Here is a 27171-nt window from a genome sequence, read left to right on the forward strand (position 1 = left end):
AAATAATAAATGGGAAAAAAAATAGATTTGGCACCATCTTCAGATAGCCTAAATTCATATGAGTTGTAGTAGCTAATATCCTTGTGAACTGCTGCATGACTTCAAAGTTGAGCCTAACTAATAGGAATGCTATGCTTGAGGACATTGGTGGAATTTGAAGTAATTTTCTTTGATTCTTCATTACTTGTTTGTTAGATTCAAAACCAGATATACAACAGAGGAATCAACATTGCAACAGAGAAATATGTTTTAATGTAAACTTATTTTGTGTCTGTCATTCTCTGAGGCTGAGTAGCTTGTTGAGGCACTCCTATGAAAAATGTACCCACAGCTCTAATATCTCCAAAGTTGGTGCTTCTACTGAGATAATAAGAAAATTTATGCAGATGTGGTGGTTTGACCCTAGCTGAATGCCAGGTGCCTACCAAAGCTGCTCTATCAGCTCTATCACTCTGCTCCTCAACCAGACATGAGAGAGAAAATATAACAAAAGGCTTGTGGGTCGAGATAAGGGCAGGGAGATCATTCAGCAATTATCATCACAGGCAAAACAGACTCGACCTGGGGAAATTAATTTATTACCATTCAAATCAGATAAAAAACACCTTCCCCCCACCCCCTCCCTTCTTCCTGGGCTTAATTTAATTCTCGATTTCTCTACTTCCTCCCCCCAAGCAGTGCAGGGCAACAGGGAATAGGGGTTACAGTCAGTTCATCACACATTGTCTCTGCTGCTCCTTCCACCTCACACTCTTCCCTTGCTCCAGCATGGGGTCCCTCCCACAGGAGACAGTTCTCCATGAACTTCTCCAATGTGAGTCCTTCACACACTGCTCCAGCATGGGTCCCCTGTGGGTCCACAAGTCTTTCCAGCAAACCTTCTTCAGTGCAGGCTTCCCATGAATCACAGCCTCCTTTGGGCATCCACCTACTCTGCCATGGGGTCCTCTATGGGTTGCAGGTAGATATCTGCTCCACTGTGGACCTCCATGGGCTGCAGGGGGACAGCCTGCCTCACCATGGTCTTCACCATGAGCTGCAGAGGACTCTCTGCCCTGGTGCCTGGAGCACCTTTTCCTCCTCCTTCTTCACTGACCTTAGATTCTGCAGAGTTGTTGCTCTCACATAGTCTCACTCCTGTCTTCTTCTGGCATAGATTATTTGTTTTCCCCTTCTTAATATGCTATCACAGAGGCTCTACCCCTGTTGCTGATTAGCTTGGCCTTGGACAGCGATGGGTCCATCTTGGAGCTGGCTGGAATTGGCTCCATTGGACATGGGGGAAGCTTCTGGCATCTTCTCACAGAAGCCACCTCTGTAGCTCCCCACTACCAAAACCTTGCCATGTAAACCTACTACAGCAGAGTAAAAGCTCATATGATCTAAAACAATGTACTTTACAAACGGGACAGTTAAGAAATAATTTTATGGAAACAATTTAAGGAAAGAGGATGAAAGACGCAAAACATTAAGAGAAGAGAGAATACCAAAAAGTCTTGTTAGCTGCTGACAGAAAATATTGGTACAAGGAAGCAAAATCAAGATTTGGAAAGCAGAAAAGAATTAGGATAAAGTTACCTATTTTAAGGTAGAAAAATTGGGGAAAATTAGGAGGAAGGAAGAAAGGAAACATAAGAATGTATTGTCCTGGTTTAACCCCATCCAGCAACCAAGCACCACGCAGCCGCTTGCTCGCTCCCCCCCCCACCCAGAGGGGAGGGGAGGAGAATCAGAAAGAAATGTAAAACTCGAGGGTTGAGATAAGAACAATTTAATAATTTAAACAGAATAAAAAAGAAAGAACAAAAGCAATAAAAATAATAATACCAATAACAGTTAAAATGGAAAGGTTGGGAAAAGGATAAAATCCAAAGGAAAAGGGAGAAAGGAAAACAAGTGATGCACAGTACAACTGCTCACCACCCACTGACCGATGCCCAGCCAGTCCCCAGTCCCTGAGCAATGATCGGCAGGCCCTGGCCAACCCTCATATTTCCTCCCACATCCAATAAAGGATGGAGATTCTCCTTAGCTCTCCTTTTGTTATTAATGTATTTATAGAAACATTTTTATTGGTTTTTTACAGCAGTAGCTACATCAAGTACTAGTTTGTCTTTGGCCCTTTTAATTTTCTCCCTGCAGTTCCAGCAAAAGCTCTCTGTTCAGCCAGGCTTATCTTCTTCGCCACTGGCTTGTCTTTCAGAAAATAGGGAAAACCTGCTCCTGCACCTTTAAAATTTCCTTCTTGAAGAATTTCCAGCCTTCCTGGACTCCTTTGCCCTTTAGGACTGCCTCCCAAAGAACTCTGTGAACCATGCCTCTAAACAGGCCAAAGTCTGCCCTCCAGAAGTCCAAGGTGGCAGTTCTGCTAATCCACTTCTCCAAGAACTGAAAACTATTCTTTTGTGATTGCTATGCCCAAGACAACCTCCAACCATCACATCACCCACAAGTCCTTCTCTGTTCACAAAAACATCCAGTGGAGCTCCTTCCCTAGTTGGTTCACTCACTAGCTGTGTCAGGAAGTTATCTTCCACACACTCCAGGAACCTCCTAGACTGTTTCCTCTCTGTTGTGTTGTATTTCCAGCAGATATCTTGTAAGTTGAAGTCCCCCATGACAACAAGGGCTAGCAATCATGAGTCTTCACCCAGCTGCTTATAGACTATTTAATCTGCCTCTTCATCCTGGTTGGATAGTCTATACACACTCCCACCATGATATCTGCCTTGTTGGCCTTTCCCCTGATTCTTACCCATAAACATTCGACCTTTTCATCACCATCATCAAGGTCTAGACAGTCAAAACACTCCCTAACATACAGGGCTACCCCATCGCCTCTCCTTCTTTGCCTGTCCCTTCCAATGAGTTTATAGACATCCACTGCAACACTCCAGTTGTGTGAGTCATCCCACCATGTTTCCTGATTGCATTTACACCATAGTTTTCCATCTCCACAATGGCTTCCAGCTCCTCCTGTTTGTTGCCCATGCTGTGTGCATTGGTGCAGATGCAGTTCAGTTGGGCTATTGATCCTGCCATCTTTTTGGGGGGAGAAGCCCTAATTCCTGTGACTCTTCCCAGGCACTTCCATGTTTTTTAATGTATCAACAACCCTTGCATCTTTGCTACTGCATGGATCTCCATCCCCTACCCCCATTGAGATTGCTAAGGTGAAAGTGCTTAGAGCTGTAATTCTGCTAACAAGATACGGTTCCATTTTTCCCTCTCATTCCTTCTCCTGGATTTCCAATCTGCCCCAAATCAATAGCATTTTTCCCATTCATGTTTAGAACACTGAAGGAATATAGGACAAGTAAGTATGTATGCTGAGGCCTTATATCTATCTTATCTCTTTGTTAAGCCAAATGGCTAAAAACCATCTTTGACTAAAGAATATCTTCCAGAGTCATCTAATTTTACTTTGATAGCTTCATAAGTTTCAGAATTCCATTTCCCATGGAAATGGAAAGGTCATGGAGAACAGGAGAGGTGCCTGAGGACTGGAGAAAAGTCACTCCAATCTTCAAAAAGGGAAAAAAGGAGGACCTAGGAAACTACACCCTAGAAAGGTGATGGAAGAGCTTATCCTGGAGGTCATCTCGAAGCATGTGGAGGAAGTTTATTGGGATTAGTTAATATGGATTCACCAAGGGGAAATCATGCCTGGCCAACCGGATAGCCTTCTATGATGGAATAACTGTCTGGGTAGATGAAGAGAGAGCAGTGGAAGTTGTCTACCTGGACTTGAACAAGGCTTTAGATGCTGTCTCCCACAACATCCTCATAGGTAAGCTCAGGAAGTGTGGGTTAGATGAGTGGACAGTAAGGTGGACTGAGATCTAGCTGAATGGCAGAACTCAGAGGGTTGTGATCAATGGCACAGTCTAGCTGGAGGCCCATAGCTAGCGGTGTTCTCCAGGGGTCAGTGCTGGGTCCAGTCCTGTTCAACTTCTTCATCAGTGACCTAGATGAAGGGACAAAGCGTACCTTCAGCAAGTTTGCTGATGATATAAAACTGGGAGGAGTAACTGATTCACCAGAAGGCTGTGCTGCCATTCAGCAAGAGCTGGACGGGCTAGACAGTTGGGCAGGGAGGAACCTAATGAAGTTCAACAAAGGCAAGTGTAGGGTCCTGCACCTAGGGAGTAACAACCTCATGCACCAGTACAGGCTAGGGGTTGACCTTCTGGGGGGCAGGTCTTTGGAGAAGTGCAGGAGTGAAATAATGGACTCAACGACATATCAATATGATCCTAGTTGAAGACGTTTTACTTAAATTTCTGCAAGCTTATATACAATTTTCATATTTGTACACACGTCACACCTTAATTCTATTGGTTACATACACTGTTCAAATGCTGCTATACAGATACTAACTGGTTAAAAGCATACAAGCAGTTAGTCCCATCTTTAAAATTATTGACATTCCTGTGGTTATCAGCTCCCAACTCAGCTCCTGTTTTTCTGCCTGCTTAATTGCCAAAGATCCTGTTTTCTTTGTTCTTGGTGTCTTTCTCACAACCTCACAGCCTTGCTGAGCAGACAAAGCTTTTATTCATATCAAGCTGCTAAAGCAAGAGTGAGTTTTGATAGGCCACATGTCCCTTTTCTTCCAAATGCATTGCCACAGAGAAGGACCTGGGAGTCATGGTGGACAGCAAGTTGACCATGAGCCAGCAGTGTGCCCTTGTGGCCTAGAAGGCCAATGGGATCCTGGGGTGCATTAGGAGGAGTGTGGCCAGCAGGTCAAGAGAGGTTATCGTCCCCTTCTACTCTGCCCTGGTGAGGCTGCACCTGGAGTACTGTGTCCAGTTCTGGACTTCCCAGTTCAAGAGAGACAGGGAATTGGAGAAGGTCCAGGGGAGGGCTATGAATATGATTAGGGGACTGGAACATCTCCCTTATGAGGAAAGGCTGAGAGAACTGGGCTTTGTTCAACCTGGAGAAGAGAAGACTGAGAGGGGATCTTATCAATGTCTACAGATATCTTAAGGGCAAGTACCAAGAGGATGGGGCCAGGCTCTTTTCAGCGGTGCCCAGTGACAGGACAAGAGGCAATGGGCACAAACTGAAACGCAGGAAGTTCCTTCTGAAATGAGGAATAACTTCTTTACCTTGAGGGTGACACAGCACTGGAACAGGCTGCCCAGAGAGGTTGTGGAGTCTCCTTCTCTGGAGACATTCAAAACCTACTTGGACGTGATCCTGTGCAACCTGCTCTAGGTGAACCTACTTTAGCAGGGGGGGTGGACTAGGTGATCTCCAGAGGTCCCTTCCAACCCTGACCATTCTGTGATTTATGTTTGTCTGTTAGATAAAAAATAATTTTGTATTCATTATTCATGAAGGTACCATCATGAATGTACATAATATTTTTTGCTAAACTAAGCAGACTATACCCTTTGTCTCTTCTGAGTTTCTCCAGTCTTGTTAATTTCTTTGCTTTTTTTCCATCCCATTTTTTTAGCGTCCTTTTAAATATGCTATTTCAATACTTGTTTCAACAAGTCTGTAAAAGAGATAAAAATACCTCCCAGTTTCTGATTGCTATAATTTCCTTAAATAGTGTATTTTCAGTATTTTTTCCAACCCACAATTTTTACTTTCTAGTGTTTTCTTTTTGTTGTATCTAAATAAAAAGGAAAGAGAAATACTCTAGTAGATCTGTTGCTTTATTTATTAAGGTTTTTCTACACAGTTTAAAGTAAACAGCATTTCAGTAATTACTTCATGGCCCTGTACAACCAACATTTCTCTGTCGTGACACTTTGCTTGTTCTTTTATTGCTCGTCATAAAATTTCTGTTAAGAATCTTGCAGTGGGTTGGTATTGGTTCCATGCTGATGTCAAATATTTAATAGTGGTTAGAAATTGACTGAATTTTACTACTGCATACCACTATGTTTAGTTTTTTTGCTCTGAAACTTCATATGAAAATTACTAATTTGCTAAGTATTCATTTATATCAGTTCTTCATACTTTGTAAAAGATTTGCATTTTAAAAGAGAGACATTATTATAAATATATTTGTGTCTTTTCTAAAATATTTGGATTTGTTATCAGTATTGTGAATTTGTGATAGGTTAAAGATAAAATAATAATAGTGGCTTCACTTAAGCACTATGTATATTTTCATTATTTTAAAAATTTGTTTTAAAGGAACGTTTAATCAACCTTCATTCAATTTCATGTAATTCATCATATATATAGACTATTACAGAATTGTATCAGTTCATAAAATTTGCATCTGAATGAGCCTTCTAAGCTCTTAGCAGTTCAGAACAACTGAAATCAAGGTGGGGGCGACCTCTGCAAGTGCAAAAAAACCAAAACCACCTACTTTTTCTTTGTTTTTTTTGTTCCTGAATGTTTTTACTTGACAGTAAATAAGTATAGTGTTATTGAAGTACTTGTCTGTGGTGGGTTGACCTTGGCTGGATGCCAGGTGCCCACCAAGCTACTCTATCACTCCCTTCCTCAGCAGAACAGGGCAGGGGGAAAATAAGATGAAAAAAACTTGTGGGTCAAGATAAAGGCAGTTTAATGACACAATAGCAGAAGTCACATGCGCAGAAGCAAAGGGAAACAAAAGGTGTTATTCTCTGCTTCCCATCAGCAGGCAATGTTCGGCCACTTCCTGGGAGGCAGGGCTTCAGTACATGTAGCGGCTGCTCCAGAAGACAAACATCTTAAATAACAAATGCCCCCTGCCTTCCTCCTCCTTTCTCTTAGCTTTTATATCTGAGTAGACATCATATGGCATGGAATATCCCTTTGGTCATTTTGGGTTGGCTTTCCTGGCTCTGTCCCCTCCCAAGATCTTGCCCACCCCCAGCCTACTGGCGGGGGAGGAAGTTTGGAGAGACAGTCTTGATGCTGTGGGAGCACTGCTCAGCAGTAGCCAAAACACCGGTGTGTTATCACCACCTTTCTAGCTACCAATACAAGCACAGCACTATGAGGGCTGCTATGGGGCTCAGCCAGACCCAATACATTGTCTTGTACTTAAGTACAAAGTGCTTTGCCATATTAGTGCTGTCCCATGAACAAGCAGAAGTGAGGCCTCTGAGTGATGCATTACATATTTTCCAAATGGGATTTTCTTGTAAGCTATGAAGCTAGATAATGAGTAAACACTAGCTAGAATTAATTCCCTCTATCAGAAATATTTGTGTGACTAAAAGCAATGCTTGAGGAGTTCAAATAATTTTTTAAAGCAGATGTATTTTTTTATAATCACTTTCTGATTAATATGTTGCATGTGAACCCATAACTTTTTGCTGTCTGCTTATTCTGAAAGGAGAATGATGTTAAAAATGAGCACATGGGGGTTTTTTGCCTTAGACAATTGTTCTTGTTTGAATAAATAGAATCAATGAAGGAGCAGGTTTTCAGTTAAGATGATTCAATATGGAATGCTAAAATGGAGAATATTCTTCTTACACAGGACCGAGGAGATGAATTTACTTATACTGGGAGTGGAGGTAGAGATCTTTCTGGAAATAAAAGAATTGGAGAACATACATTTGATCAAACATTAACACACATGAACAGGTAAGGTTTTAAGAATAAATAAAAAAAAAATCCAGAGTTGAGTTTTGTTCCTTTAATTTAAAAATTATATTTTGCAAAATTTGTTCCCTCTTATGCATCTTTTGCTACTGTAAACAGTGGTGCCTCCTGCTGTTTAGAGGCATTTTGTCAAACATAGTGTTATGTTGATTTAAAGAATTATTTGTAACTGATGAAAATATATTGCTGTATTACAGGTTCAGCTGGTGGCTATGTATCTATTTGAAATTGTCCAACACTTCTTATGAGAAGATTTGGTTTTCAGTTGATAAGTTTGCCAAACTTAAACCTCTTAAACTGAAATTTTCTGTGCTGGGTGTTTGCCTCAGATTGTTCTTATAAAGATTCATTTTAAACTGTTTAAGAATTTATGAAAGTTAGGTGTGAAGAACCATTCATTTGCCCATAGTAAAAGAAATCTCACATATTTTTGATAGCCTTTAGTGCCTTCATACTTTGTATGAAGAACAAGGAATTACTATTACTTTGCCTTGTGTGTTTTGATGTCCCTGATAATAGTTGGCCTATTTTTTGTGTCAAATTGTAGGCAAAAACAATTGACTGAAGAAAAAAAAAAGGTTTGAAAAAATAAATTAGACATTTGCTTAAAGTATATTTATGTTCTATAAATAGCCTGCCTAAACTCTAGGAATTCTCAATACCTTTACATTTCTATATGTATACCATCTGCATGAAGCAACTAACTGTGCACTGGCTATGGGGTACTAAGTTCAACTAGGACTTTCTCTATCAGATCTGACATTGGATGCACTGTGCTTCTGTCAAGCACCAAAATTGAGTGGGGAGGCATTCTTTCAGGCTCTGTGTTGGTACTTGGAGGAGAAAGAAGAAAAGCCTGACCGGGATACTGACAGAGGAGGAGATGTAACAGAAACAAGAGCATGGAAAGGAGTGAGACAAAAAATAGATTTGGGCAGCAGGTTTATAATGGCTTTTAATCATAAAGCAAACTTTTTATTGGAACCTGGAATAAAACCTAGGCTCCTTAGTCTTGCTGTTCCTCTGCTCTCAGCAAATGGTTGTGAAAGCCATTGGCAAAGTGTGTTGTGTCTGGTTGCTTTGTAGTAGTTGAGGTGCATGGAGTATAAAGTGGTGCTACCAGTTATCCATTTTGATTGGCTGGTGGTAGTCTGTGCTTTGGATCTAATGTTCTTAACCCTTGTGATGATTGAAGGCAGACAGTATGGTTGCATGTAATAGAATCAAATTTTTTTTGTTTGTCCAGAATGTTTTCTTATTTTGCCTGTACAAAAGAAATATTTTTAAAACCTGAATTACTTCACCTTTCCTTACTTTTCTGTATATTGCAGGCTGTAAATTTTGCCATATTTTTCCGAGGGCCATTGTTTCTTTTGTGGTCCATGGTTGGGTTTGAACCTGATTCCAGAGACTTTTGTTCATCCACACTCAAATCAATGTATGGCTATAAAAATATTTTATGTTCAAACTGTTTAGTCAGGGAGGGATTCATACTATCTTACTCCAAGTGTCTAGAATAGGATGCCTATATAAATAGTGGATAAAAGTGAATGCTTCAGGAGAGAGTCAGAGCAAGCTGGAGCCTACTTCTGCTCATCAATTGCATGGAGATCCAAATAGCTAAATTTAAACTATATAAATACTGTTGTTTATGTTCCTCTTCATTATAGTTTTCCTCTAAGAAATGCCAGCTCTCCATAAGATTTATTCCCCTGTGTTACTTTTGGAAGGATAAAGATTCATCCGTAAAGATTTTAACTTCCTGACAAAAACAATTCTTTCCCCCCCCTCATGCATATACATTCTTATTCTTATCCATTCTTAAAGCTAACGTGTGATGTGGGAGATGCTGCAACTAAACAAGGAAGAATATTTTTGTGGTGTTTACTGATATTTATTCTTTTCTGAATCTTTGATGATCCATCTATACTCTTCTAGATCAAAGTACATAGAAAAGAACATTATGGTTTGCTTGTCTCTGAATTAGTTCATGGCATGTAACTCTTAAACTTAGGTAGCTAATGGACAAAGAAGAGTAATATTTGCTACAGATATATTTTTGGATAGTTGCTATGGACTTTTTTCCATGTTACTTTTTCATAATGTTTCTCAATTCATGCACACTTTAAAATCCTAAAAATATTCACTAATGTGGAATAGTCAGATAATTTGCCATTGTTACAACTTTTAAAAATCCTTCCATGTTACTTGAGAAATAATTGTTTTTAAAAATTAAAAAATATTAAACCTGAAGGTATTGGTTTCTTTTATTTATATTAGCTGAATTTTCATTGTCAACATTTGGAACTAAATATATTGTATTCCTATACCTATTCTCACACATGGTAGAGTTGATCTCAGTGCTTCTATTGGTATTGCAGTCTACTGAATAATTCACTGCAAATTCTTCTACTTAGTAAACATAATTGTATAAGGCAAAAAAAAATTGATTTTGTCACACTGATTCTCAATATTATGTTATATGAAGCAATATATTTTATGAAGATATCTAATGTGATTTTCAGGGCATTGGCCCTTAACTGTGATGCTGCATTGGATGATAAAAATGGAGCAGAGTCTAAGAATTGGAGAGCTGGTAAGCCAGTTCGAGTAGTACGCAGTTCAAAAGGACGACGGATCAGTAAATATGCCCCAGAGGAAGGCAACAGATATGATGGTATTTACAAGGTATTATGATTTTTACTGTATATAGAGCATTACATTTTTCTTAAGACGTGTTTTTTAAGTCTTTTGTGTTACATAGCAAACTCTTGATTATTGCTTTTGAAGGAATAATTCTTTTGTTACCATGAGGACAGTTTAGCCTACCTTGTTCTGTAGTGAAATGAAATGGAAGTATTGCATTTCAATCGTGGCATTGTCTGATTGCGTGGCAGTTCACATGGATTTATGTGTGGGAAGGGCCGCATACTCTGCCAGTTATCAGGCTACTTCCTGCTCTGCTCACCCACAGGCTTAAGCTGCAGCTTGGATGGTTACCCCAGCTAGCTGATGGCTGTGCAAGCCTACCCAGCAGCTTGAGGTCTCCAGGGAATTAGAAGGGCTTATTAGGCAGTGCTTTGAGATTGTTGGAATCATAGTGGTAGAGAACAGGCAAGGGCTGCAGCAAACAGGAATCAGCTACCTACCCAGGCTAGCCTGAAATGAGTGAAGACAGCCACGCAGACAAAGCTTCCTACCAGGGTAGTTACTGTCCAGGTTGAGGGCTGCAAAGACTGCACCCCACACTCCTGGGTGGAGGAGGGTGCAAGCTCCACCTGTGCAAGGTTTGCTCTGGTGGAGTCACTCAGGCAACAGGTGTAGGAGCTGCAGGAGGAAGTCTAGCAGGCTGTGCTGTATAAGGGAGGGGGAACAATAAATTGAGTATATTCAAGACTTTGCAAAAAATATTAGGGCCCCATGGCCATGACCTCCAAAGACTACCAAAGAGTTTCAACAGCAGACAGACAGCACCTTGGAGAAGGAGGCACCATGTTCTCTGGTGACTCATGGCAGCAGGATATCATCTCTGTCCCCATTTCCTCATATGTACCAACCAGCAACAGATACAAACTCTTGGCAGCAGACAAAACCAATGAGCAGGATTCACAGGGAGAAACCACACCAGCAGCACATACTAAAAGCTGCAAAAGGAAGTGGCGAGTGCTAGTAGTGGATGACTCTGCTGAGAGGCACAGAGGCGTTCCCATCAGCCAGCCTGATATAAAGTCAAGGGAAGTTTGCTGCTTGCCAGGAACCAAGATCCAGGATGTGAGGAATGCTCCCCAACCCTCTCCAAAGGCAAGAACCCTAAGTCCAGCCACCTCAAGTGCTCACCAATGCAAGTACCAATGCAGATCCAGCCACCTCAAGTGCGTGTACACCAATGCAAATACCCTGGGCAACAAACAGGAGGAACTGGATCTCTGTGTCCAGTCGGAGAGTTATGACATCATAGGAATCACAGAAACTTGGTGAGAAAACTCACACGACTGGAAGACTGCAATGGATGGGTATAAGCTCTTTTGAAAAGAAAGGAAGGGAAGAAGAGGAGATAGAATTGCATTCTATGTAAAAGAGAAATTTGAGTGTATGGAGGTGAGCTATGGAGACCACAGAAGTTCTATCAAATGCCTTGGGGTCAGGATTGGAGGGATCGTCACCAAGGGTATTATGGTCACCGTCAATCTTATGGTAGGTATCTGTTACCAACCTCCGAATCAGGGTGATGAGGCTGACAAAACCTTACTTTGGCCACTCAAGGAATTCTTGGGCCAAAAGAACCTGGTCCTCATGGGTGACTTCAATTACCCAGTCATTTGTTGGAAAAACAATACAGTGATGCACAAGTTGTCCATCAGGTTCCTAGAATGCATTGAGGACTGCTTCCTGCTACAGGTGCTGAATATGCTGACTAGGAACAGCACATTACTAGATTTACTGCTCACTAACCAAGAAAATTTACTTGACAACACAACTACCAATGGTAGCCTTGGATACAGTGACCACAACACTGTGGAGTTTAAGATTCTGCCGAGCACACTGAAGACCAGTAGTAGAACAAAGACCCTGGATTTTAGAAGAGCCAACTTCAAGATGCTCAAAGCCCAGCTGCGAGAGTTTCCATAGGAAGTGTCCATGGAGGACAAAGGAGCTTTTAAGTGCTGGGAATTATTCAAAAACAGCCTCCTGGAAGCACAAGAACAGTCCATCCCCTGCAAAGGGAAAGAAAGAAGACAGAACAAGAGACCACCCTGGCTTAACAATGGGCTTTTGACTGCTTAAAAGCAAAAAAGAGAAGCTTACTGGCTATGGAAAGGTGGCCAAATAGCCACTGAGGACTACAAGAACCTTGCTAGGGCATGCAGAGATGCAGTCAAGAAGGCTAAGGCTCAGCTAGAACTGAAATTGTCCAGAGATGTCAACAAGAAGAAAGTGGTCTTCAGGTATGTGAGCACTAAGCAGAAGCACAGGGAAGACATAGGCCCATTGCTAAACAGTGTGGGGAAAGTAGTCACTAATAATGCTGACAAGGCAGATATTCTCAATATCTTCTTTGCCTCTGTCTTTATCAGCGTAGCTGGGCCCCAAATCACAGGATCAAGTAGCTATAACAATGCACGTGTTGACTCACCAGTAGTGGAGAAAGGGCTGGTCTGCAGGTTCAACCTGTATAAATCTATGGGCCTGGATCAAATCCACCTCAGGGTGTTAGGAGAAGTGACTGACATTGTTGCAAGACCACTGTCCATAATCTTTGAAAAGTCATGGAGATCAGGTGATGTCCCTGATGACTGGAAGAGGGCAAATGTCATACCCATCTACAAGAAGGGCCCAAAAGAGGACCCAGGAAACTACAGGCCTATTAGTCTTGCTTCAGTCCCTGGGAAAGTAATGGAACGTGTCCTCCTAGAAAATGTCACCAGCCAAATGAAGCACATGACTGGAAAAGCCAACATGGATTTACCAAAGGCAAATCATGCCAGACTAACCTGATCACCTTATACAACAAAATAACATCTTCTGTTGACATTGGGAGAGCAGTGGATGTTATTTACCTGGACTTCAGCAAAGCACTCAATACTTCCCCACAGCCTTCTCCTGGACAAACTGGCAAGATACAGACTGGATGGGTAGTCTGCAAGGTGGATTGGAAACTGGCTAACAGGTTGCAATCAGAGGGTGGTGATCAATGGTTTTTTATTCAGGCTGCAGCTGGTCACAAGTGAGGTCCTCCCAGGGATTGATACTGAGTCCCATGCTGTTCAACATTGTGGTGAGTTGACCTTGGCTGGACACCAGGTACCCACCAAGCTGCTCTATCACTCCACCTCCTCAGCAAGGCAGGGGGAGAAAAAAATATAAAAAAACTTGTGAGTCAAGATAAAGGCAGTTTAATAAAGAAAAGAGAAAGCTATGCAAGGAAGCAAAGGAAAACAAAAATATTTATTCTCTACTTCCCATCAATAGGCGATGTCCAGCCACTTACAGGGAAGTAGGGCTTCAGTATGCATAGTGGATGCTTAGGAAGAGAAATACCTTAATAATTAATGCCTCCTGCTCCTCCTCTGTTCTCTTAGCTTTTATTGCTGAGCATGATGTCACATGGTATGGAATATCCCTTTGGTCAGCTTGGGTCTGCTGTTCTGGCTGTGTCCCCTCCCAACCTATTGCCCAACTCCAGTCTACTCACCTTTGTGGGTGAGGGTGTGGGAAGTGATTGGAGTGACAGTCTAGATGCTGTGGGAACACTGCTCAGCAGTAGCCAAAACAATGGTTTATTATTAAGACCCTTCTAGGTACAAATACAAAGCACAGCACTAAGGAGGGCTACTATGGGGAAAGTTAACACCATCTCAGCCAGACCCAATGCAAACATCTTCATAAATAATCTGGATGATGGGATTGAAAACACCCTCACCAAGTTTGCAGATGACAGTAAACTGGGTAGTGAGGTGAACATATCAGAAGGGAGAGGCATTTTACAGAGAGAACTGGACAGGCTGGAAGAGTGGGCTAGCAAGAACAGTATGAAGTTCAACAAAGACATGCAAAATACTGCACCTGGGTCAGAATAACAAAATATCCCAGTACAGGCTAGGATCTGTGTGACTGGGGAGCAGCCTTGCTGAAAGGGACCTGGGGTCCTGGTGGACAATAAACTGAACGTGAGTCAGCGATGTGCTGCTGCAGCAACAAAGGCAAATTGGATCTTGGCCTGCATCTGCAGGGGCATTATTAACAGAGACAGAGACTTGATCATACCAGTCAGTGCTTGTCAGGCCATACTCTCATCACAAGGAGCCACATGGAAAAGACAAGGTGCAACAGGAACAAGTTGCACTTGGAGAGATTTCATCTTAATATAAGAATTTTTTTACAGTGAGAACAATCATTCACTGAACAACCTCCCCAGGAATGTGGTAGAGTCCCCATCACTGGAGGTTTTCAAGATGTAATTGGACAGGGTGCTAGATAATCTCATGTAGGCTTCCTTTCCCACAAAATGTTGGACCAGATGATCTTTCAATGTCCCTTCCAACTTGGACTGTTCTATGATTTTATTATTCTATTCAGAGCAGTGATAGTAGGACACAATCTATAATAGGACATATCAAGTTGAATATGTAATCTATTTTTGTGTGTGCTCACTGAGTCATATTCATCCCTGGAAATCAATTGATTTCTTCACTCCTTCCAGCTCCCTTTCTGGCTTTTCATATTCTTAATGTCTTCTTAGTATCTGGAATAAAGATGTGCATCTTTTAAAACAGCATTGTATTTTTCAAAATACAAACATTTCCCAACTGAAAGAAGTGATACTTTAAAATAGTAACATCATTCAAATTTCCTCTCTTTGCCTTGAGCCAATAATTTATGACTACCTGCGTGTGTTTGGCTTATGGTAAAATAATGAATACCTAGTAGAATATCTGTTGAACTTTTGGGTAGAATTTCTTATATTAGACTTGAGGATCTACTGTGATAGCAAAAGAATAAACCTGTTGTTATTTATCCTTAGGTGGTAAAATATTGGCCAGAAATTGGGAAATGTGGGTTCTTAGTTTGGCGCTATCTTCTGAGGAGAGATGATATTGAACCCGCACCTTGGACTTCAGAAGGGATGGAACGGTCAAAGAAACTGGGTCTGAGTGTACAGGTCAGAATTAGTGTTCACAAAGTTGCTCTGATATTTTCTTCAAGTAAATGGAGTCTTAAATTGTAAAATTAGGAATGTGAATTAAATTTAAGCTCCATTTTTCATATACTACAATGAGGCAGGGTCTAACATAAAAAATATTTTAGATCATCTGTAACTTGAAAAACTATGATATTGGCAAAGCAGAAAAAGTTGTGGATGAAGCTTTCTGCCTTAACAGGAAATTACTGTATATATGGAACAGAAATTTATGACTTTGTATACAGTTTTGTGATCCTTATGCTGGATAAGATTTATAAAAGTAACTCTTGTAATAGTAGAGTCTCTTAGAATTTAAAAAAAAATATATATTTTTATGTATTTTTCTATAATTGTAATCTATGATTGAGGAACTATTATAGATAACATTTCAGGCAGGGACTTTGGCACTATGAAATTTGTGGCAGACAGGAAGATTCAAAGTAGCATTTTTTTTCCTCAGGAAACCAATCATTTCCTTTGGATGGGTTGTTTTGCTACATGATATCATCTTCAATTTTAGCTTTTGTGATTTGTGTAGTTTGAGTTGTAGATATGGATATAAGATGCCTTTTAATAAAATCTATTCTAGATCAGATCCTTTGACTTAACAAGAGTTTTCTAAAAATATATTAACTTAAAACTTTTCCTGTTTATATAGGGTATTGAAAAATATTTTTAATATTATTTCAATATGTAGTTATAGGGGTTTACATTCTTTTAGAAAATAGACTTGCCAGTATTTGGGACTTCCAAGATGCCAGTGGATTTTGTTTTAAATCTGGTTTTGGGGGTTTTTTTTAGTATCCAGAAGGTTATTTGGAAGCCATGGCTAGTAAAGAGAAAAAGGATAAGTTTAAGAAGCAAACTATGAAACAGGAGCCAACCAGCCGGAGTAATGGAAACCAGAAAAGGACAATTGATGATGGTATTTCTTTTTACTTCTTAGTGTTAGAGCTCTGTAAAGTTATAAATAAGCCAATAGCATGAAAACTACAAGGAAGTTGGAAGTCATTTGGAATCCAAATGTAAAGTGTTAAGTGCTCAGTAATAAAATGGGAAGCTGGGGATCTTATGGGGCTGTTCCATATTTGTAAGGTTTCTTTTTCTTAAACTTCACAGAAAAATGAACAATCTTCTATGTAGTTATGATCTATAGCTCAAAATAAAGCTGGGAAATTTGAATTGGATCTTTATTGCATCATTACATAGATGTGATTAATGTTTTAGCTTTCTAGAAATTTGTCTTCCCTTTTTAGTAGTTCAAACTACCACTGTTACTGTATCTTGTCATAATTTTAAACAGGTATAGAGGAGACTAAAAATACATCCAAAGCCATGAGAATGGGAGATGGAGGTAAAGGAGAGGCTTTCCAACTGACCCAGCAACAGCAGTGGCTGATTAAAGAAGACTGTATGAACCAGAAATTGTGGGATGAAGTACTTGCTTCTCTTAAGGAAGGACCAGTATGCTTGCAGCTTGCTTAAATTATTCATTTTTAACCATACTTTATATAGAGTCAGGAGAAATAAGGCTTTGTTAAAATCTAATTCACTTGCTTAAAAATGCTGAATACATACTATCTGTTCAGAAACAATTGTTGGGGCATGTAATTTCATTCACTTAAGGAGATAGAAGAAATAATGTCATATTGAGACTTAGATACCAAATGAAAATATTTTTAACTCAAATTTAGCAGATTATTCCACTCACTGTAGAAAGAATCTTAAGTAAAAAAGAGGAAATACTTCCCTCCCCCAGATGACAAGAAAATAGCAAGGATAGTTCAAGTTTGAAGACACTTGTGGACTGTTTTTTTATTAGTCTCTGATGGAATATACTCCAAAATATCCTTGAACATTAACTTTATTGATGTTCCAATTCATAGTTATTTTAGCTGTTTTGCAGGAAAAAAAGAAATTAAGATATCAGAATGGTAAAGGTCACTATCAAGTCAGTGAAAGAACAAAGATATTAGATGGAGAATGGATGCCTAAAAAGTGATTGTACAAAATCACTTCATTAGAGAATTGCCAGGGTCTATTTACTTTGCCTCTTTGACAGAAAAAGCATCTGGTAATTCCTTGTTCTTCCACTTACAGTACTACTATTGCTATAATACTATTGCACTTGTATAGGAGCTGATGCTGTAGTTATAAGTTTATCTGTGGGTTGTCCGATGTTTGTAAGTAATTAGACTTTCAACTCTTAGTTATGTGACAAAATACAGTAGATATGCATTTCTAAAGCAACAGAAAACAGTATTTTAAGAGAAATCCAGTTATTAGAAAGTTATTTTCCTGCTGATTCCTGCCCATAATTTTGATTGCACTTGGTGATAGTCATATAGAAATTTCAATGGGAATCACACAACTACCATTAGATAGCTGCAATGAAAATATATACCTTAATGTTTGAAACAATGTTTCCACTTTATAAGTTTTGGGTTGAGATGAATCTGATATTATAAAAATTATTGAAAAGAACTGTATTTTGAATAACTTTAGATCTGTTTTTTACACTTCTATACTTGAGTGAGTGTGCTTGAGACTAATGAAATACCAGAGAATAAGGTTTCCGTAAGCATGCTTGTATGTGTAAAATCTATGGCACAAAATTTATCCCATATTCTTCAGAGTTGCTGACAGAAGACTGAGAAATAAGGAAGGTTCTTTTACCTATTGCACAGTATTTCAGATTGAGGACTCAAGAAACCAATTAAACACCTCCAGCAGGTGCAGAGGTGAATTTCTTAGTGAAAGAGGTATACAGTACTTTGCTTTCCCTTTGCAGAACAGCAACAATCACTTATCCATCATGGATGTGCAAAATTCTAGTGATGATCACTAAATACAAATATTAGTGTCCAAATTCTCTGACTTGTGCTAAGAATAAGACTTGATGGGCCCTCTGTTTTGTTTTTAATGATAATAATGTACAACCAAATAACCTTCAAAACCTTAGTTCTCAGACTTCTAGAAAAGCAGGGAAATTAATTGTACATGGACTTGCTTTTGAAATACTTTGTTAGCCACACTACTTCTCATGAATGTGAAGGATATAAGATGAGATTTCCAAAAAAAATTAATGTAATAAGCGTAATTTATTAAATGTATACTTTGCATTAAACACAATAGAGGTTCACTTCTAAGGAAATAAGAATGAACAAGAAGCTGTGAACAATAATAATATAGGGAATGAACAGAAGATAGGTAGAAGTAATAGCAGAGGGTGTGGGAATGTATGTAAATGTCCATGAATACAGGAGTAATGTTGGTAGGCTTTGGAAGGAAATCTGTAACTTGGACTAAGACCTGAAAATCACACTAGAAAAGTTTCAGTGTAAGCAATCTTTGCAATATCAAGCTGTCCTATCACACTGAATAATGGATTTAACAACTTCTAGTAGTTGTGTAACATTATTAGACCATGCTAACTGTGTGTTTGGGAAGAGTAACAAGGGTGTTAAGCAATTATCTCATGAATGTATCTCTGAGTTTACCAAATACTATGAAGGCCAAATTTTTTACTCAATTTAGGTCTGTGAATTTGGGTGTGAAATTTTAATTTAAATATAGGTAACAATTACAGTAGTTAGGCAAAACAGTTTTTAAAAAATAATTTTGAATAAAATGGCCTTTTTTGTTTGCATATTTGTGAATGTGCCTCTAATAGTTCTACTTTTCTCTTATATTGCCCTATACTAGAATTTCCTGAAGAAATTGGAACAATCTTTTATGTGTGTCTGCTGTCAGGAGCTGGTTTACCAGCCAGTGACAACGGAGTGCCTCCACAACGTCTGTAAAGTAAGAATAATCGCTGTATTGCTCTGATCTGTGTTCTTGGCCCTGAGACACAGATCACCAAAACCAACATATATTTTAGGAAGACAATAATTATTGCCTAGCAGTCTGAGAAAGAAATGTAACATGCTTGCTTCCAGTTGCGTGGCTGCCATATAATCAGTCTTAATTTTATGTAAAAAGAAGTGGAAATGTATTTAGTATAATTTCTTATAGATCTGATGTATCAAGTTTATCATTCCATTGTCATTAGTGGAGCTATGCTAGGGATTGGTTTGTTCCAGGAGCTAGATGTTGGTACAATAAGATTAAGTTAATTTTATATAGTTAAGAAATGAGAATGGAGCAAGACTGCTCCTTCAAAGAACTGCTTGTTACATAGAGGTAAAGTATTATGAGGGGGTTAATATATAGAGTGTCAGAAAAAACATGGAGAATATTTAATGGCAACAACTTCAAAGCATAGAATCTGAAGCTATCAATGGCTAATTATAAAGTAACAGCCAATTACTATTTTAAAGGTATAGACTGACAGACAGTGTTGTTGTTTGGGCAAAGATCAGTCCTCATAAAAATTTCATATTTAACTTATATGCTTGGGCTGTCTGCAGTCTGGGAAAACAAAAAAAAGAAGGCAACATTAATAATCATCTTTCAGATACTGTAGTCTGAAACCTATTTTATTCTACTCATGTCTTTGAGGCTTAAACACTGAGTCTTGTCATAAAGATGAAGTAGCTATGACTTATTAGATAAAATGCTATACACCTGTATGTTCAGCTACATCTTGGAATGAAGCTCTGGAATACCTACAGCACTCTAACAGAAATGCTAGAAAGAAACTGTGGACTGATCCACAGGAAGACATTAGTGAAAATGAAGTCTCTCAGTAGTAACACACTCAATTCCTGACAAAATCAGTGCTTTACCTCCTAATCAAGATTTCTTTGTTTAAGTCCTTTGTGATGGGTTGACCCCAACCGGCAAATAAGCACCCACCAGCTGCTCGCTCAGTCCTCCCCACAGCGAGAAAGACTCTCGGGTCAAGATAAAGACAGTTTAATAAGTAAAGAGAATAAAGGAAAAGAAAAAAAAAGTTATGCAAAGGCATTTGCTCACCACCTACCACAAGCAGACCAATGCCCAGCCAGTCTCTGAGCAATGGCTACTTTGAAAAGACCATCTTCCCAGTTTTTATTGCTGAGCATGACATTATATGGCATGGAATATCCCTTTGGTCAGTTTGGGCCAGCTGTGTCTCCTCCTGACCTCTTGCCTTTCCCTAGCCTACTTGCTGGGGAGGCAGAATAAGAAACAGAGAAAGCCTTGATGCTGTGCAAGCACTGTTCAGCGATAGCTAAAACACTGGTGTATTCTCAACACTGGTTTAATCACAGATCTAAAACACAGTACCATACAGGCTGCTATGAAGAAAATTAAATCCATCCCAGCCAGACCCAGTATATCATTTGAGTTGTAAAGGCAGAAATATGGCAAGAGAACTCAATAAGAGCTTGCTGTTTCTGGAAATGTGGGAAACTGCATCTTTGGTTCCTAGTAATTACTTAATATTTACTAGCTAAATGTTCAATGCAAAGCAAAAGCTGTAACACTTTTACTTCTTTTTCTTTGTATGCCTTAGAGCTGTTTACAGCGCTCTTTCCGAGCTGAAGTCTTTACCTGTCCTGCCTGCCGCTATGACCTTGGAAAGAGCTACACCATGGTTCCTAACAAGATATTGCAGACACTACTTGATCAGTTCTTCCCTGGTTACAGCAAAGGACGATGATGTGTTCACATCCTTTCATACTTCTCCCACTGACTTTATAGACAGTAAAGGAGAATAAATATCTGAAAGTCAATAGTAAAACAGCCAGCTTGATGGAAGTGAATCTATTGTCACCTTTTGAATCAGCTAATCCTCTTCCTCCTCATCGCCATCTTTCTTCATGTAGTGAGAACTCTAAATCTCTGCTGTCTTTAACATCAAAGGTAGTTTTGGTGAGCTGACAAAGAATTTTTAAAGGGAGGAAAAAAAAACCCCAAACCAGAAGCTTTAGGTCTAAGTGGTGAGTTCTAACTGGTGCTTAAGTTATGATTTGTTTTGGTAACTACCTCAAGTAGAGGAAAACAAATTATGGGGAGAAAAAATAGTATATACAGTTTTAGCTACCCACTGTTTTCTTAATTTTACTTGTGTCTAGTCTATGTGGTTTGATTCAACAAAAAAAGCCAAAAAACCCAAACACCCAAAATAAAACTACAGAAGAAACCCAGCACTTAAGTCAGTTGGATTAAAGAACAGCAAAACCTGTGGTGTACATAGTCCTTTTTTTTGTCTTTCTTCCATTACAGTGTATTTTTTTGCAAGAACAGTCTGACTTTTAGTCTATTTTTGTGAGCTTCACTGTGCTTTTTCTTGTATCTTATGCAAGCTAACTACTAAGGACTAATGAACAATATGAATGCATAGTCACTACAGTAGTGTAAAGTGATCTGTGGTTTTTTGCACTTAGATATTCAAGACATTAGTTGTGTACAAAAATTTCATATTAAAAAGTGCCACTTTTGTATTAGCTTAAAATGTATGCTTTTACTAGGTCTTGTATCAGTGGCAATAAATCTATACAGCATTGAAGACAGTGCTAGCTTGAAAAGGGTTTAAATTGCTTCATATAGTGACCTGAAATTTTATATATAATAAATCCTCTCAAAATATACATTATTAAATATTTTATGATTCAGAAATGTTGCTAATTTTGTGGGGTTTATATTAACCAAACTTGTCAAATTATGACATTTAAAATTAAGACACTTTTTTCAGACTACAGTGTATTTCCTTTAGGCAGGCTTCTTATTCTTCAAACTTGAATCTTCATATACCTTAATTCATTCATCAAGAAAGCAGAAGAATGTTTGCTTAAACGAATTTCTAAGCTACTTTTCCCCCCCCCCCAACCATGCCTTAAGAAAAATTCTAACCTGATTCAGGGTCTTACATATCAGAGATATATTTATCTTGTAGCAGTGCTTGTGCTACAGGTACAGCTATTCAGGCCTATGCTTGAGACAAACGCAAGTAGCCCTGGCTCTATATATCAGAGCAAGAGTCCTGGGACCTGCTGCAGGAGAGAGCTCTTCTTTCCCATTAGCATTGTGTGTTGTGGGATCCCAGCACAGTGATCAGTAAAAGGGTTGTCTAAGTAGTCATGGGGTGATACTAACAGTGTATAGTGTACAAAGGAGATATGCCATGATGTTGGAGGGAAATAACAACTAGATATTATTTTTTGTGTCGATTCTCATTTCAGACCTTTGAAATACTATTTATTGTTTACTATTAAATATTGTTTGAGGCTGCATTATATCAATAAGGTATTATCTTTGATTTGTTAATAGTTTTATGTAAAGTGATAATCCCATTTTGAGTGCTTGTCTACATGTACATTCATATTGGAGAAGTATGTGCACATTTATGATGACATTCTCTGATTCAAAACCTTGCCTTCACCTCTATAATGAATCAGACACGTGTATGTAATTGCTTTTTTTTAAATTTTTTTTCCCAGTTAGTTTTAGCCAAAGAATTTCAGTTACACTGTATTAATGCATAACACTTTAATGTTGGTAGCATCTTGAATCACATAATATTGAAGACATGCATTGTTGAACAACTCAGAAGTTAAAACTTCAGCTTTTGATCTTTTTCTATACTTACTAGGAAATGAGGTTTCAGGCACTATGCAACAACTGTATTAATATTAAGCATATAGTTTGAGTACTGTAGACTGTTTCCTCAGTCCATAGATTTCCCAAATTGTAACCCAATGCTTTTTATGGAAAAAATTATACCTTTGTGATCAACACATGCATCTGTGTAATATGCACCTACCAAAAGTCTACAGTATTTTATACTTTTTGATGGCCTTTGAATTGGTAAAAAGCTACCAAACTGAATTGGTGAGGTAAGATTCTATAAATGCACCACTTAATTAGAAAAGTCTTATCAAAACTGCTTTGGAAAGAGTAGCTTTTAATCTAGATTCCTGAGTCTTAAAATGAGGTTGGCAACATTCATCAAAACACACAAATATCTAGAAAATATAAATCGGAACTATTCACCTTCTCTGTTAAATGTTTAGCAAGAAACTGTTCCAACTATTAACTTTTATTTTTCTTATTCATAAGAATTAGTGACTCTTGATTACTAGAGAACCTAGTTTTTTCCCTAGTCTATATTAATTCAGTGAGTTTACTTTTAATGTACCATTTGTCACAAAGTTTAAGGCCAACTTTAGGAAGTTCCTAAATTTTTTTATGGTTTTGGCTTAACTATTTTTTTCAGACCATTTTAATGGTTTAAGCACAATTGTTTGTAATGAACAGATTGACAAGATTTTGCATAGTTAGTGGCAATTGCAAACACATCCACTGCTTTCACCTGTATTAAAAGTCTGGTTTGTAGTAGTATTTCGTAATTTTGTAAACCCTTAGTGCTATACCGATGACTATTAAATGTCTTTTTCAATATTATTGAAGAAGTCTAAAATTTTCTAATGCTGAATCTCCCTCTGTATGCAACAATGGCTTGTCTGTTTCCTGTTACTTTCATATGATGGTGCAACTTCTGTCAAATTAAATTCCCATTGGAAGTCACTAAGTATGTAATGAAGAATTGCAACTACAAAACCTTTACCATAAAGGACACAAAAGTAGAATAGCTAAAATAGCTCTATTTATACAAACCTCATTTTTGTCACTTCAAAGAAAGTCTACAGGCATTCATGCGCCTGTATACCATAAAGTTCTAGAGGTTATTTTTTATATGATGTAAAATTGTGCAGCCATTTCTCTACTCTAAATACTACTACAGTACATATTTCCTGATCTGCAACACTACTACTTTATGTAGTGACAGACTAACTCAGCTACAAAGGAACTCGATTGAACTCAAGTATCTGCACAGACATGCCAGAAGACCTCTTGTGTTCCTTTCAAATACTCTACATTGGTGTCTTGATCATAAAGTTATCACATATAAAGTCTATCCCACCAACTATATGGACTGTCTCAGAAGCCAAATTGTTATATAAACTGATTGATGGGAACAGATGGGAAGACGTTCCTGTTCAAGGTTTCAGTCTTGGCCACTTTTTACTTCTACATGGCATTATGTAGAGCAATAGGAGTCTGATCTCAAGTGCTCATTCAGTATTCCTGGAGGGCCAGAGCTTAAGTTCTGAAGCCATCTTAAGCAAGCTATAGTCCATGTAATGAAAAAAGGCAAGTTGAGCATGCTGTCTAAACCAGAGTCATTATTCAAATGAAAAGGTCTGAAAAAAATGCATGTAAAAATATTGTATTTTGTTAGATGAGATTTAACTCAGAATAAGAAGTTCAATTTCAGTATTTGTAGAAAAGCTGTTTCATACTTTACCTGGATTAGAAAGAGAGGTTTATATGGAACTATAAGGAAAAAATTATGTGATACTTAAAAAGATAGGTTTGACACTCAGTAAAAACTGAACATTGTAGCTTGTGGGGGAAAACCCACAGATCTTTAATATTACATTCTGCCAGTATTTTACCTTGTGTAGAACCTACTGTTACTGTGGCAGTTCTGAAAAATCAGAACTGAAGTATCAAACAAAAAAGGCATAAAGATTTTATACTTCTGTTAGCTAAAGATTAAAAGTTGGAGTTCAAAAGATGACATGCTTAATTCTGGATGACTTTTTTGGAATTTGGTAGGTAAAGCAGGTAAGAAATATCAACACTAGCAATGCTAGTGGTAATACGTGTATTAAATAATACATTTGTCTTTAGAAAATAAACAATTACTGCTGTGGTTGATATTCATTACTATTGCCTTATGATGCATCTGGAATAAAAAGGTTTGCATCCTGCAAAGGGGTGGGGAGAGGGTTCAGGGTTCACCTAGATCTCAATAAAAAAGGCCTGACGACAAATGGCTTAATAAAATAGCTTTTTTAATAAGATAGAATAACAAGAGGAATACAGATAGTAAATCTTACATGCCTTCAAATGCTGGAAACCACAGTTCATGCAGCATCAGCTCAACCCTCAATGGATTTTCCCACAGCATGCTGGGCAGATCCCGTCCATGGAAAGGTTCCTCTTTTTTGGTCATTCAAGCTATTATAGGCTTTTCTTACCATCAAACAGGAAGGGTGTTCGCATAAAGGCTTCCTGCTGCACTTTTAGGTAAAGGCAAGGCCATGCAGGTGGCTTAATCACTGGTACCAAGTGGGAACTGTGTGCAGGATCCCATTACAATGAGCTGGCCAAGTTTATCCTGCAGGCAAGGGATTTGTGAGGCACAACACAGGCCTAAAAGCCATGATGTGCTGCTGTGCAGCTCAGCACAGCACAGGCCTGGGCCTACTCAGGTTAACTGTTATGTGGATCACTAACTCCTTGATGTACAGTGGTGTCCTGGTCAGGATAACTACATTCCACCCCTTGATTCACATACAGTTTACCTTTTCCAAAGATATTATAAGTTACAGATTATATTAGTAACATACAGGCTTCTCAAGCCCTAAGTACAAGGCCCAATAGAGAAGACATGGCTTGTTCAAGATAACTAACTTGAATACATTGTCTTCTGCAAGGGTCCCAGTGCACACACCACTTTGAAAATGATGTTGATAATTAAAGTTTTAGCACAAAGGACATAAAAACATGCATTTGAGGCAACCTTAACATCAACTACTATGGAAAATGAGTATTGAACCAACTTGGGTTTATTTCATCTAATATACTGATTGTATTTACGTTATCTAAGCAGGGATTCTGTTAATAAATACAAAGATTACCAGAAATATATACAGTATATACATCACCTAAGCATGTCTGGGTGGGAAAGCCATCCTGGTAGACTGAATTAGGTGAATCCAGACAGTTGGAAGCAATATTATGAAGATGCTCTCTTTTGTTTAGAATAGACTTTTACTGGTGGGTAAGTGCAAACCAGATGTTTATCTCCATACTTGTCACCAATGCAGGTCAAAACTTGTTTTCAGATTTCAAAAATGGCTAGCACAAAAAAAAATATAATTGACTATTATAACTCTTATATCACTCTCCAATTATCCCAAATCTGGGTTCTTAACCTGGTATGCAAGAGCTGATCCACACACAGAGCCCAGATATTTGTTTATTGCATGTCTGCACAGAGATGGTTAATTGTTTGTAAAGCTTTATGTAAAATGCGAATTTTGTTTCCCATAGGAAGGCATATACCCAGTTGTTAGCACCAGTTTGGTACACATTTGGTTTTGCTAACTGACTTATTGGCATTTTGACTTTGGAATCCCTCTTATACTATTGATAATGGTAAAATGGTATTGCATATGGTGTTTTCAACTGTAATAGTTATGAGTGTTATCTGTGTGATTTTTGTAGGTCTGTTATCTTTTAAATGTGCTAAGTGTGACTGTGGGATCATGTGTGTGTGTGCACACGTGTGTGAGAGACCTACGAATAGTAGGAAGCAAGTGCGGAGCTCTGATCTGTGGTTCTGTTATCCTGCAAGGGAAACAGCTGGAGAAAGAATAAGTGATTAATAAGTGTGGGGACCTGAAGTGTTCATCACATCCAGAAAATAATTGCAGACCTCTGTTCATTTTGGAATGTATGTGGTGTGATCGGAGGCTGTGGGTCGAGTTTTAGCTGTTGTGTTTACAAAAATTGTCAGCTCTGTGTTTAAGTGTTTGAGTCTTAGTCCCTGTCCTTGTGTTGTATAAATTTCAGAATGGGAAACTAACAGAGTGAGGTTTTGAAAAGGAGCCCTTTAGGCTGTATTCTGGCTCATTGGAAAGATATCAGGGGACCACCTGGAGGGAGTGTGAACCATAAAACTGATAAAATGTTGCAATCAGCGATGGCCTTTATATAAGTTAGATGATGGAGAAAAATGGCCTTTAAACGGAACTCTGAATTATAATACTGTTACAACTTATGTTATTTCTGAGATGAGAAGGCAAATGGGATGAAGTGATTTATGCAGATATGTTCTTTACTCTGTGAAATCACCCAGAGTGGCAAAAGGAATGTAGAATTACTTTAGCACCCCAGGACCCTGTGGTCCT

The 27171-nt window shown here is 38.6% G+C and overlaps 1 protein-coding gene across 1 annotated transcript in view; it reads left to right on the forward strand.

Moving 5' to 3' along the window:
• The window catches only part of LOC121080537 (E3 ubiquitin-protein ligase UHRF2-like), a 68818-nt gene extending 45228 nt beyond the window's left edge, over positions 1-23590 (forward strand). The window contains exons 8-14 of the mRNA XM_040578615.1: positions 7451-7557; positions 10101-10263; positions 15098-15235; positions 16058-16181; positions 16560-16720; positions 18962-19060; positions 20700-23590. Of these exons, the coding sequence (XP_040434549.1) occupies positions 7451-7557; positions 10101-10263; positions 15098-15235; positions 16058-16181; positions 16560-16720; positions 18962-19060; positions 20700-20846 (939 nt within the window). The 3' untranslated portion in view covers positions 20847-23590. The remainder of the gene's footprint in view (positions 1-7450; positions 7558-10100; positions 10264-15097; positions 15236-16057; positions 16182-16559; positions 16721-18961; positions 19061-20699) is intronic.
• The last annotated feature ends 3581 nt before the right edge of the window (positions 23591-27171 follow it).

The sequence above is a fragment of the Falco naumanni genome, chromosome W (genome assembly GCF_017639655.2).
Source record: "Falco naumanni isolate bFalNau1 chromosome W, bFalNau1.pat, whole genome shotgun sequence".
Taxonomy (NCBI): Eukaryota; Metazoa; Chordata; class Aves; order Falconiformes; family Falconidae; genus Falco; species Falco naumanni.